Raw genomic sequence first — 12,991 nt, 5'->3', positions numbered from 1 at the left:
ATTGTTGTGTAACCATCACCATTATCCATGTCCAGATTTTTTTCATCTTTCCAGATGAAACCCTGTACCTGTTAAACACTAACTCCTTATTCTCCGCTTATCCCACCTGCTCCCTAATTTCTGTCCCTATGAATTTGACTAAGGAGACTTATAGTTTTGAGGTAATTTAGATATTCAAACCCACAGTGGTTTTAAAGTTGTTAGAAAGTAGAATTTGCTCTTGTTTTTCTTTGCTGAACTGTCCCCAGTTTAGAGAAATTACAGATTTTGAAGAACGAAGTAGCAGAGAAGATGAAGCCACAGTTTGGGAGGAGACTCACAGATTTTGTTGCATGTGAAATAAACTTAAAATTTTGGTTGTTGCTTTTGGAATACAAATCTCCCTATAGATGAAGTGGTTTAAGAGGATGTGATTGTGATAAAAAGAGATATATTACAGACAGCATATCCAAAATTTTGGATACAACGTATCTGAATCCCAGACCTATCCTGACTGTGCTATAAATTGGTCAGACTCTGGCTCTCCAAAATTTAGAAATCAATGTTTAGAGGTTCCATCAGTGTATGCATGTTCAGTACTTCAAAACAATAAAAATCTTAGAGAAGCATTTAAAACTACTTGCCCAGAGCTAATGAGAGAGCTTTGGGGCTACACCTGCTCTTTAGTAGATAATGACATTGAAAAAAACCTGTATTTATATTTTATACTGTGTATCCCTTATAATACATTCCTGTGCTTGAAAAAATATAAGAAAGACAACAAAACAAAAAGTAGGACCAGATTTTTTTTTTTTTTTTTTTTTTTAAATCCTCTACTGGTGGGTTTGGGAAAGACACAGATAATATATTTTTGGTCTGTGATCCCATGTCTGAGCTTGCTTAAGGTTACAGATTCTCAGGGGAGACATCCTGCCCCCCACCCTCCATCTATCCCTCGCAAGTTTCTCTGTGTTTTCTTTTTTTGTGTATGTTTTATATTTTATTCCCTATATTTATTGCTTCTCAGATCTTGTATTTTCACTTTGCTTTTGGCCTCTGTCTTCCTTTTATGCTGGCTCAGAAATGCATTTAAAAATGTGTTTTTCAAGGGCATCTAGGCTCATCTCAGGTCATGATCTCAGGGTACTGGGATTGAGCCCCACATCGGGCTCCCTGCTGGCAGGGAGCCTGCTTCCCCCTCCCCCTCTCTGCCTGCCTCTCTGCCTACTTTGATCTTTGTCTGTCAAATAAATAAAAACTTTAAAAAAATACGTTTTTCATATTTTATCCATCATTTTGGTTGTTTTTAGTTACGACTGTTGTTTTAGATATCTAGCCTGCTGTGGGGTGACAGTCTTTATACATTAAAAAAAAAAATCTTGCAATATGTTCTCTCTGTATCACCTACCTTCTCTCTGTATCTCCTGTATCTCTCTGTATCACCTACCTTCCCCATTTTGTATTTCAGTTCTTAAAGCTTATATATTAAGAGATTTTTGTAAAATTTGCAAAAAATTAAAATGCTCTTTAAGTGATTATTATATTTCTAAAAATATGTGTATTTATTTTATAGTTACTTGAAGGAAATTTTGCCAAAGAAGTCAGCCATGAAATGGATGGACTTATTTTTCAGCCTATTGGAGTAAGTTGTGTGCATGTGCGTGTATTTGAGTGTGTTGTATATATATAAATTTGTGTCTACACATATTTACAAAGTATAAAATCTATATATATAAAGTATGTTTTCTTGAGATATATTTACTTAGGATTGATTACTGTTACAATCACTGCCTATCCTTAAATAAATTGTTTATTATAAGATATTTCACTTATACTAAATATACATAATGGTACAATGAACAGTTGTTTGCTTTTCCCTTAGCTTAAGAAATAAACATTGGTCATTATTTTTCAAGGAAGTCGGTCTTTTGGTATAATTAGTTTTTTTTAATAATTCTTACAAAACAAATGTTAATTTAATTTCTTTACTAGAAATCTATCAGTAACATTATATAAATGCTTATTTCTGTAGCCCATTATACTTTAAATATTAATATTTCTAAAATTTGTTATTGATGAGTGAAATTAAGAGAATTTTTAATATTTGAAGAAAATAGAATTATTTGACTATTACAGATCAAATTTCTGAAACTCACTGAATAACTTGCACTAACTGAATGGTTAAATCATATACTTGGAGTAAGTTACATTTTACTCTGATAGCATGGTTTCTCAACATTAGCACCAGTGACGTTTTTTGCCAGATAATTCTTTGTTGTGAGTAGCTTTCCTGTGTATTATAGGGTGTTTAGCAGCATCCTTGGTCTGGACTTACTAGGTGCCAGTATTACCTCTTACCCCGATCCCATCTCTCCAGGTTGTGACAACCAAAAATATATACATTTACTGCCTGCTTTCTGGTGGAGAGCAAAATTGCCCTCATTTGACAACCTGTGCTGTATTGCACTGTTTCTCAAAATACGGCCTGTGGACAAGGAACATTACCACCACCCAGAAAGTTATTAGAAAAGCAGCTCCTCTGGGGCAGCTGGGTGGCTCAGTTGGTTAAGTGCTTGCGTTCAGCTCAGGTCATGATCCCAGTGTCTTGGGATTGAGCCCTGCATCTGGCTCTCTGCTCAATGCGGAGTCTCTTTCTCCCTCTGCCCCTCTCCCTGCTTGTGCTTTCTCTCTCTCGCTCTGTGCTCTCTCTCAAACAAATAAATAAAATCTTTTTTTTTTTTTTTTTAAAGCAGCTCTCTCTAGACTTACTGATCTCCACTTGACTCAAATGCATGTTCATGTACGAAAACTACTCTGTAGGAAAGAGTTGTATTTCATGTACTACACCTCATCATGTGCTGTAGTTTGCCTCATATGCTGCATTTTTCCTTCAGTAACTATCCTTAGAAATTAGGGTATGGTCTAGCTATGAAGTTGTAAAGAGAGACATCAAACTGGGTACCTGGAGAAAAGGGAGGGAAACTAGTATTTTTGAAGACTGTGTATAGTAGAACTTTCATATGCAAGTTTAGGTATAATGTGATACGTGATTGGCTTCTGTCTTCCTTCCAGACCCCTTTACCAAACAGGTAGAAGCTCTTCTGTAGTCAAGGGAAGAGGTGATGGAGGAGAGTTAAGAGGCTGGGGACAGAAATTGTAGAAAGTATCTTCAGAAGGTAGAAGTTAGATCTTTGAGTTCCAGTATTTTCTAAGCCTGACCTTCCTAAAACGAAATCAAGTATAAAAATAACAGTAATCACAATAAATTTTACTTTGTTAAACTCATAGTTCATATCCATGTGTATATGAGGTTTTGGTATTTGTAAGAGAAATGACCTGACACAGGAGTCCAGGGAAGTCAGCTGGTGTACTAGTCTGTTCTGATTCGAATGACCATACTTGTTATTACACTGGCTTTGTAACTGATAACTAATACGGCAGGTCTCTCTGTTCTTTTCTTAAATATGTGTGGATTTTTGGTCCAACATAGAAATTTCAGAAATAGTCAGGTTACTGAAAAATTCTTGTTACGAGTTCAATTAGAATTGCTTTGAATTTAATTTGAAGAAAATTAATGTTTTTACAGTATTAAATCATCTCAGTGAATAAGGTTTGCTCTTTTCAGGTCTTTTTCTGTTCTCTAATGGACTGTAAGTTTTTATTGTTAATTGTCTAATTTCTAGATATTTAGTATTTTCCATTTTTACAGTAAGTGGTGTCTTTATTTGTTACTTCTAATGTACTGCCACATTGTTGATTGATTTGTTGATTCAAGAATCTAATAATTGCCTAACTTTACATATTGGCCAACACCTCTAGCACTGGTTTAAATATTGACTTTATTGGGTAGAGGAGAGGGAGACATTCTTACTTTATTCTCAACTTCAAAGGGAATGTGGCTAATTTTTCTCCATTAAGTATGTTTTTGGTATATTTCTCTTAGAGAGCTTTTATCATGCTAAGAAAGTTTTGTTTCTATTCATACAAAGGTGGTTTTTTTCATAAAAACATCCTTACATTCTGACATAAATGCTACTTAATCATGATATATGTAGTTTTTAATATCCCTTTGGATCTATGCTACCTTATTTCTTATGGTTTTTTTTTTCCTTTTTATATATATTCAAAATAAAGAAGGTAATATTATGGAAAAAATATTATTAAGTTCTAAGTAATATGTAATAATACATGCGCATGGTTTTAAAAGTCAAACTATCATGACTTCTGTTGAAAAATAGAACAATCTCTTTTTCTACTTTTCCCCATACTTGGAGTACCACTCCTAGGAGGTAATTATTTTCTGTTGTTTTAGCTGTGTGTTTTTTTCTCTTTTCCCTCCCTATTTCTACAAAATCTGTTTATGGTGCTCTTCCTTGGTTTTCTGTTTTATACATGATCTGCCTACTCTCTGCTGTTGAAGAACAGGATTGAGCTCTTTCACTCCTCCAACATCACCCCTTCTCCTTCTGTCATCCCATTATAATTATATCCCATTTTTGGTCAAATGAATATTCAGTATTTGTATTTCTGTGTTAACATAAATATTGTTCACATCGGAGTCAAGTTGTATAATATTTTATTTTCATAGAAAACTTTTTTCCCCTGAAGTTAGGAATTGCCTTTTATGTTTTGATTTGTTATGATTATCACTACTTCTTCCCTTAAACTTTTTAAAAGAACTGTTAAATTTTTTTTTTCAATACAGTAAAATTTATCAAGTAACATATCCAGTTTGATTTCTATTTGGAGGCCTTCCCTCTGAAGCCTTTCATTGTGTAGTCCTGCTGCATAGTTTTCTCTCCTTGGGATTTCTCTTCAGTGTCCTTATCCTGGAAATTCTCAGCTTGTGGAACAAAATAAGGATTATATTTCTTTGTTATTTAAATGAGATAGCTTGGCCCCTTCTCACCTCTGAAGAAACGAATCACAGTGCAATGTAATACTGCAAGGATGACTTTTTCCTTCCTAGGTTTTTCCTTTTTATAATTGTGCCCTGAGATTTTAAACTTATCCCATATTTGGCATCCTGATTCTAGCCATCAGATTCTAGAAAGGTGAAATTCTGATGAGTTCCTAGATTGACCATATTCTTTTATGCATTTGCTGCCATCATTTCTACATTGATGTTGTTGAAGATGGGATTTCTAAGTTACTCCTGTTAGTCTGATGGTAGTCTTTGAGAGTATAGAGGAGAGGGAAAAGTAGTTTCTGGATTTTGTCTTTGTCACCTTAGGCATGAGCACTTAATCTCTTTTAGTTCTTTGGGCCACACACACATATACATGCACATCACTAAACTATTCCTCTGTCATTACTGTTAAATTGGCTTGGTCAAAGTGACTTCTAGCGTTATATACAACTTTGTCTACAAGCAAATCTTTTTCATGACAGTCTAGGTCCTGGTCACGAATCTGTATGTTTGCCTTCCCTGACATGAAGTTTCTCAGATTCTTCGAGGCCAACTGATCTCATTCTGAGGCCACCAGACCAAGAGAGATGTAATGTTGTGACTGAAAAGAAGCAGCAGTTAGGGCCTTGATGAGATTTGGGTTCCTGTCCATTCTCCGTCTTTCCCCTGCTCTCCATTTCATAGGCATTATGGGGGGTATTTTGCTTTTTTGTGAAGCCAAAAGAAATTTTTCCCTCTTTTCTCTTGAATACTTCTTACTTGATTGCTAAATATTTTTATAACTAAAACAGATCATTTAAGTGATTATTCTCAAAGCAAAAAACATCTCCCAAGATAACCTTGCTGTTTCTTATACTAGATAGTAGCTACCACCTCAAAAGGTAAATATTGATTATGATTTTGTCTCATAAATACTGTGAGTTTCTCCAAAGTTATTAGTACTTTCCTTTCTTATTTATCTTTATATGTCCAGTGTCTAGGATAGTGTTTGGCCCAATATGTTTTACAAAATGTTCATCAAAGAAATGAAAATATATCATTAGATTTTACCTCTAGCCTTTCAGATTTGACTGGTTTTATATTTTACCAATATAGGCAAACTTTTTTTTCTTCAGGTTTTTATTTAAATTGTAGCTAATTAACATATAATATAAAATTAGTTTCAGATATAGAATTTAGCACCTACAACAGGCAGTGCTCATCACATCTTAATCCCCATCAGCTATTTATACTGTTCCCTGCCCACCTCCCTACCAGTAACCCTCAGTTTGTTCTCTATAGTTTAGAGTCTGTTTTCTGGTTTCCCTTTCTCTCTCCCATTCTCTCCCCCCCAACATTCATTCATTTTGTTTCTTAAATTCCACATATGAGTGGAATCATACAGTATTTGTCTTTCTCTGACTTACTTTGCTTAGCATAATACTTTCTAGCTCCATCATTGCAGATGGCAAGGTCATTGCAGATGGCAAGATTTCATTCTTTTTTTTTTTTTTTATGACTGAGCAATATTCCATAGTATATATGTACCACATCTTCTTTATCCATTCATTAGTCAATGGATGCTTGGACTGTTTCCATAATTTGGCTACTGTGGATAATGCTGCTATAAACATCGGGGTGCATGTATCCCTTCAAATCAGTATTTTTGTATCCTTTGGGTAGATAACTAGTAGTGCAATTGCTGGATCGTAGAGTAATTTTCAACTTTTTGAGGGACCTCCATACTGTTTTCCAGAATGGCTGCACCAGTTTATATTCCCACCAATAGTGTAGGAGGGTTCCTGTTTCTTTGCATTCTCACCAACACCTGTTATTTCCTGTGTTTTTAATTTTAGCCATTCTGACAGGTGTGAGGTGACATCTCACTGTAGTTTTGATTGTATTTCCCTAATGAGTAGTGACGCTGAGCATCTTTCCATGTGTCGGTTAGCCATCTTTTTTTTTTTTAATCTTTTTTTTTAATTTATTTTCAGTATAACAGTATTCATTATTTTTGTACCACACCCAGTGCTCCATGCAATCCATGTCCTCTCTAATACCCACCACCTGGTTCCCCCAACCTCCCATCCCCCCACCTCTTCAAACCCTTTAGATTGTTTTTCAGAGTCCATAGTCTCTCATTGTTCCATCTTTGGAAAAATGTGTAGTCATGTTTTCTGTCCAGTTTTTAACTGGACTGTTTATTTTTTGGGTATTGAGTTTGATAAATTCTTTATAGATTTTGTATACTAACCATTTATCAGATATGTCATTTGCAAATATCTTCTTCCATTCTGAAGGTTGCCTTTAGTTTTGTTGATTGTTTCTTTTGTTGTGCAGGAGCTTTTATCTTATTGAAATCTCAATAGTTCATTTTTGCTTTTGTTTCCCTTGCCTCAGGAGACATATCTAGTAAGAAGTTGCTATGGCCAATGTCAAAGAGGTTACTGCCTGTGTTCTCCTCTAGGATTTTGATAGTTTCCTGTCCCACATGTCTTTAATCCATTCTTTAAAAAGGTACATATATTTGAGAGAGAGATCTCACAACCCTAAGATCATGACCTGAGCTGAAATCAGGAGTTGTATGCCCAACTGACTGAGCCACCCAGGCACCCCGTCTTTAATCTATTTTGAATTTATTTTTGCATAGTTTTAAGAAAGTGATCCAGTTTTCATTCTTCTGCATGTTGTCCCAGTTTTCCTAACACCATTTTTTGAAGTGACTGTCTTTTTTCCATTGGATATTCTTTTCTGCTTTGTCAAAGATTAGTTGAACATGTAGTTATGGGTCCATTTCTGGGTTTTCTGTTCAGTTCCATTGGTCTATGTATCTGTTTTTGTGCCATTACCATACTGTCTTGATCACTACAACTTTGTAATGTAACTTGATGCCTCCAGCTTTGCTTTTCTTTTTCAAGATTCCTTTGGTTCTTTAGGGTCTTTTGTGGTTCCATACAAATTTTAGAATTGTTTGTTCTAGCTCTGTGGAAGATGCTGGTGGTATTTTGGTAGGGCTTGCATTAAATGTATAGATTGCTTTGGGAAATATAGATATTTTAACAATATTTGTTTTTCCAATCCATGAGCATGGAGCTTTCCCATTTCTTTGTGTCATCTTCAGTTACTTTCATAAGTGTTCTTCTCTAGTTTTCTGAGTACAGGTCTTTAACCTCTTTGGTTAGGTTTATTCCTATGTACCTTATGGTTTTTGGTGCAGTTGTAAATGAGTCGCTGTGAAACACCACATTACTGAGAAAAAGGATAAAAATCATATGATCCTCTCAGTAGATGAAATGCATTTGACAGAATATAACATCTATGCACCATATAAACCCTCAACAAAGTAGGAATGGGGGAACATACCTCAACATAACAAAGACCATATATGAAAAACCCATGGTTCTACATCCTCAATGAGGAAAAACAGAGCTTTTCCTTTAAGGTCAGGAGCAAGACAAGGATGTCCACTCTCACCAGTGTTACTTAACATAGTACTTAGAAGTCTTAGCCTCAGGAATCAGACAACAGAAGGAAATATAGGCAGACTTTTTAAACATCTATAGCTATTTTATTTTTCTTGTTGTACATGCATATGTATAATCTATGCTCAATCTTTTTTTTTTCTTTTAAGAAAAATTTCATTGGCTTTCTTTAAATTCTCACTTGTTTCCTTGCAGAATCCCAAATGCAAACACTTATTCTTCATGAAACAATAATATGGCTTTGCTACTTGCATATTCTTCTCAGAGACTTCTGGTGGGTTAGAATTGGTCTCTTTGGTTCTCCAGTTCTTCATCTGTAAAATATACAAGCTGTAATAGTTTAGTTCTAAAGTTCTATAATGATCATATGAGGATCAATGTATGTGAATATAAATTAACACTTAAGAATTCCTTCTTCCTGCCAGTATTAGGGAAAATGTATTGGGTAAATAATTCTTAATAAGAGAGAATAAACTCTTATATTACTTTCCTGAAAACAACATATCTCTTAAAAGGAAATTTATACTGTTGCATTAAATAAAATAGAATTGTTATGAAGTTTATTACTAACATTATATGACTGTATTTCTATTAATTATTTCCTCTTGCCATCATATTTCAATAGAATTTTCACTTTTGTATGCTAAATTATTAAGATTACATAGTATATGGAATGGCTTTGAAGGGGTCACATTTTGTTCATCAGTGGAAATTGTCAGTTTCTTATTAGCCTTTCTGATCTTTAGGTTAGCATATATCTACAAAGACTCATTTTGTTATTAAAAAGTATTTCACAGGGGTGCCTGGGTGACTCAGTGGGTTAAGCCTCTGCCTTCGGCTCAGGTCATGATCTCAGGGTCCTGGGATCGAGCCCCGCCGCATCGGGCTATCTGCTCAGCAGGGAGCCTGCTTCCCCCTCTCCCTCTGCCTTCCTTTCTGCCTACTTGTGATCTCTGTCTCTCAAATTAGAAAAAAAAATCTTAAAAAAAATAAAAAAATTCGCTACTTATTTTTATAAAAGTTTAATTGATGACACAGCACTATACTGTACTTGTTATTAATCTTTGGTTAATTCTTTTCATTTTCCATGAAATTTTAATGATTATAGTGTGTTTCATTTCTAATTGTAATTTCTTATGAACATTTTCTATCTAGTTTTTTATTTCTTAAAAGTACACTTAGTCAACTCTGTCTTAATTTTTACCACAGATGCATACCTTTCACAGTGTTTGTATTGTACCCTTTAGTGGGACTTCACTATTAATAGATAGATTGGCATCTGACTGTAAGAAGGTTGTGGTACTTAGTCACATGTCTACCCATTCTGTTTAATTCTTTGGTGGGTTTTTTTGTTTGTTTGTTTTTGGTATTTCTATTGTGTTTGTGTTAAATCTTCTGAAGGGTATTCTGAATGTAAAATATATTAACTCTGCCATCCAGAATGGGCTCCATTTAGCATGAATCCATTCAGGAGAGCACTTTCCTTGCTCACATGCAAAATTTCATTATAGGCAACTTTGTAGTATTGGGATTTTTTTTTTTAATAATTTTAATTTTGCAATTTCAGTCTGATTTTTCTATTCTTATTTACTGTGTCCTGAGTTTGGGCTACCACCACAGCAAGGGTCCTCTGTATTTCATTTTCAAATTTTTGATTTACCAAAGCCACAAGTGAGACTATGCTTGGTTTCTACACAGAGATTTGTGGCTTTTCTACCTCTTTTAAAAAATGAAAATATGTTTCTGTTAGGTAGGTGAACTTGAATGACATCATCAAGTGTTGTATTCATGATATTCTGCTAAAGAAAGCAGAGTTTAACATCTATTTTTCTAATAATTCATAACTTTTATGATTTCTCTTTATTGCTTTCAAAGAAGGAATACTTAAGTTTTTTCTTTCACCTATTTCTTTGGGATTGAAACCACTGTGCTCACCTATTTTCATCAAGTTCCTTTTCTTCAACAAATAAAATGGCCTTTTTCTGATTGCTGTTGCATATCCAAAGGAAAGACATTAATTTTCCCTTTCAGCAGCTCTTAAGTTTTCTGTATAAAGAGGTAAGATCAGAGTTGATTACAGACAGGTGTAGCTTCTAGTGGTGGGAGATGTGATTTTAGGTGGTCCAGAGACAGAGCATTAAATGACATTGCATCACACAATAAGAAATTTAGTTCCATTCCAGTTTTTATTTATTCTCTCAGTTTATAAAGAGAAAGTCTGTTTATTTCAACCAACTAAGTGTGGGCCGGTTTTATGCTATTTAAAGGCAGTATATTTACTCTAACTTAGTATCCCTGATTCATTTTCATCGTATCTAATTTTAGGACTACTTATTAGGGCAAGCAATACCATTTTCTATTCATGGTATTAATGCTATACTATTTGGATGAATTTTCCTGATTATCTTTGGGGGCCATTTTGCAATCTGCCACAGGTACCTAGCTTGGTGTGGTATTTCCGACTCATAGCTGTAGAGCCTAATACCCAATGTAATTTCTGATTCTGTCCTTGCGTGATTTGTGAATTACCTTCCTTTGTTAGGCTTTCCTATTGAAAGCAAGTTCTGAATGAGAATTTAGGAACCTTAATCAGATCAAGAACCAATTTTTGATGTAAAATTTGCCAACATTTCTAAATTTTTTTCTGGGGAAATCTAAAGCCTTTCATGAACTCAGCTTTAATAATTACGTGCAGGCAGGGTAAGTGATTGACATTTACGGCAAATTTATGTACTCTAGTATAGTAACCTGATGTACCTTACGGTATTTTTTTATCATGTTAAAATATGTGTAAATTTTTCACCCTTTATTTTTAAATTGGGAGTTATCCAAATGTTAGAATTAGTTCTTTTCTCTGGAATTCTTTAGCCTCTTCAAAGACCAAGGCTCCAGGCTTTTCCTTGGTTGCATTTGCTTGGCTATTAGCATTCTTGGATTAGAAAAGATAATGGGGTGAAGGTCCACTATTCAGTAAGTAAGCTTTACTGAACTTTCCAGTTTTCCCTCTTCTGTTACACTTGAATCTTCTGGACTAGAGCTTTGGTCCTTCGGTTTTTCCACAGTGTAAGGGTATCTCCTGCCTTTTGCCTGGGGTGGAGGAGGGAACCTAGAGGTTTAAATGTTCCTTATAAAGATTTTCAACCATTCTCCTTGTTTTCAGTACCATGCCTCCGCTTTCCCCCACCTTGGCAACCTTCTCGGTTATCTGTTCCCTACAGTATCTGATCTGATCCGTTCTGGAGAACTGTGGCTGCAGCATCAATTGTTTTCATTGATATCCTCCTCTGCAAACACTGGGTATTCAGTGCTCTGTGCTCTACTAACTTCTCCATCTCCTTTCTGTCTTTCAGAAATGTATTGACATGTTGTTTTCGGCTGTTGTCTTCTCTCCTGTTTCCTTTTTTGTTGATACCTCTTTTCTGTAACTCCTGCTTTACTTTAGTGAGCTTTCATATCAAAGTGGATATAAATGCACCTGTTTAATTCATCGTGTTTGTCAGAAAATCTCCCAAACTTCTCACAATGTGGTATTGCATCCCTTGGCTCCCTTGATGCAAAAATTCAAATAAGTGAAGAAAGGAACTGATCAAGTGACCGTTCTAGCAATCTGAGTGAGTCTGTGTAAAGTAGAGAGGCAGTCCTGGTTGGGGCAGACAAAGTTTGGTTTTTAACCTCTAATCCATTCTCTGATACCACAGAGATAGTCCAAAGGTAAATAAATGGTGAAGGGTGAAGAGGATTCCTGGTGCATCTACTTGTGAGAAAACTCTTTGGCCTACATTTGTTTGGTGCTAGTTACTTAAAACTTAGCAAGAAGTGAATTCTGCTCCATTACATTAATTATAGTGGGTGAATTGGAGTTGAGTGAAAGGTAGAACATATTACTCCTGCTAAAAAAGAAGAAAAAAGAGAAAATACTTGAATCTTGGCAAAAAACTGAAGAATAGTGATAAAGATAACTATATAAAGGTGGTGATTCTAATGAGGGCAAAACCAAACACTGGCTTGGAAGAAAGTTTGCTTACCATCTTATTTAATGTTCTGTGTTTCATTATCTATAAGAAAAAGGAAAGCAAAGTTAATAAATAGTATGTTCAGGAAAATAAACTTTAGAGCTTTTTTTTGTGATTATAAAGGAGTGCAACAGTATCTGAATTACTAAAGCACAGAGCAATCATTAGTTATCATGAAAGCCTCAATTTAAACAAAGTAAATTATATTTACAGAATTATAGAAAATCAGAGCAGAAAAGATACTTCCCAGATTAGCCCAGTGGTTTCAAAACACTAATTTCCAAAGTTCTGGGTTTCTGTGAACTACCTCAGGATCACCTGGGAGGGATAGGTTACGAGGTAAGCATTGTGTTTACATCATGACAGCTCTGATTTCTTCCTTTTTCATATTATTGTAGTTTTAGATAAGATTGTATTTTTAAAAGGGCTTTATCTAAGTAAATATTGTTTGAATCAGTTGCTTTTTTTGAAAAGTCGCTAATGATCTTTCTTCACTGCAAAATCAAGATCATTTTTCAGACTATTTTTGTACTCAGTCATTTATTGTAGTCTGTACTTCTGTCCACTGTTTTTTTTTTTTTCGTTTAAAGATTATTTATTTATTTGACAGACAGAGATCACAAGCAGGC

The 12,991-nt window shown here is 34.8% G+C and overlaps 1 protein-coding gene across 1 annotated transcript in view; it reads left to right on the top strand.

The window, feature by feature from the left end:
- RNGTT (RNA guanylyltransferase and 5'-phosphatase) overlaps positions 1 to 12,991 on the top strand; it is a 329,799-nt gene that overhangs the window by 156,579 nt on the left and 160,229 nt on the right. The window contains exon 12 of the mRNA XM_032858093.1: positions 1,553 to 1,621. Coding sequence (XP_032713984.1) covers positions 1,553 to 1,621 — 69 coding nt within the window. The remainder of the gene's footprint in view (positions 1 to 1,552; positions 1,622 to 12,991) is intronic.

The sequence above is a fragment of the Lontra canadensis genome, unplaced genomic scaffold (genome assembly GCF_010015895.1).
Source record: "Lontra canadensis isolate GAN:19392208 unplaced genomic scaffold, GSC_riverotter_1.0 scaffold14, whole genome shotgun sequence".
NCBI classification, from domain to species: Eukaryota; Metazoa; Chordata; class Mammalia; order Carnivora; family Mustelidae; genus Lontra; species Lontra canadensis.
This window is presented reverse-complemented; position numbering and strand designations above follow the sequence as displayed.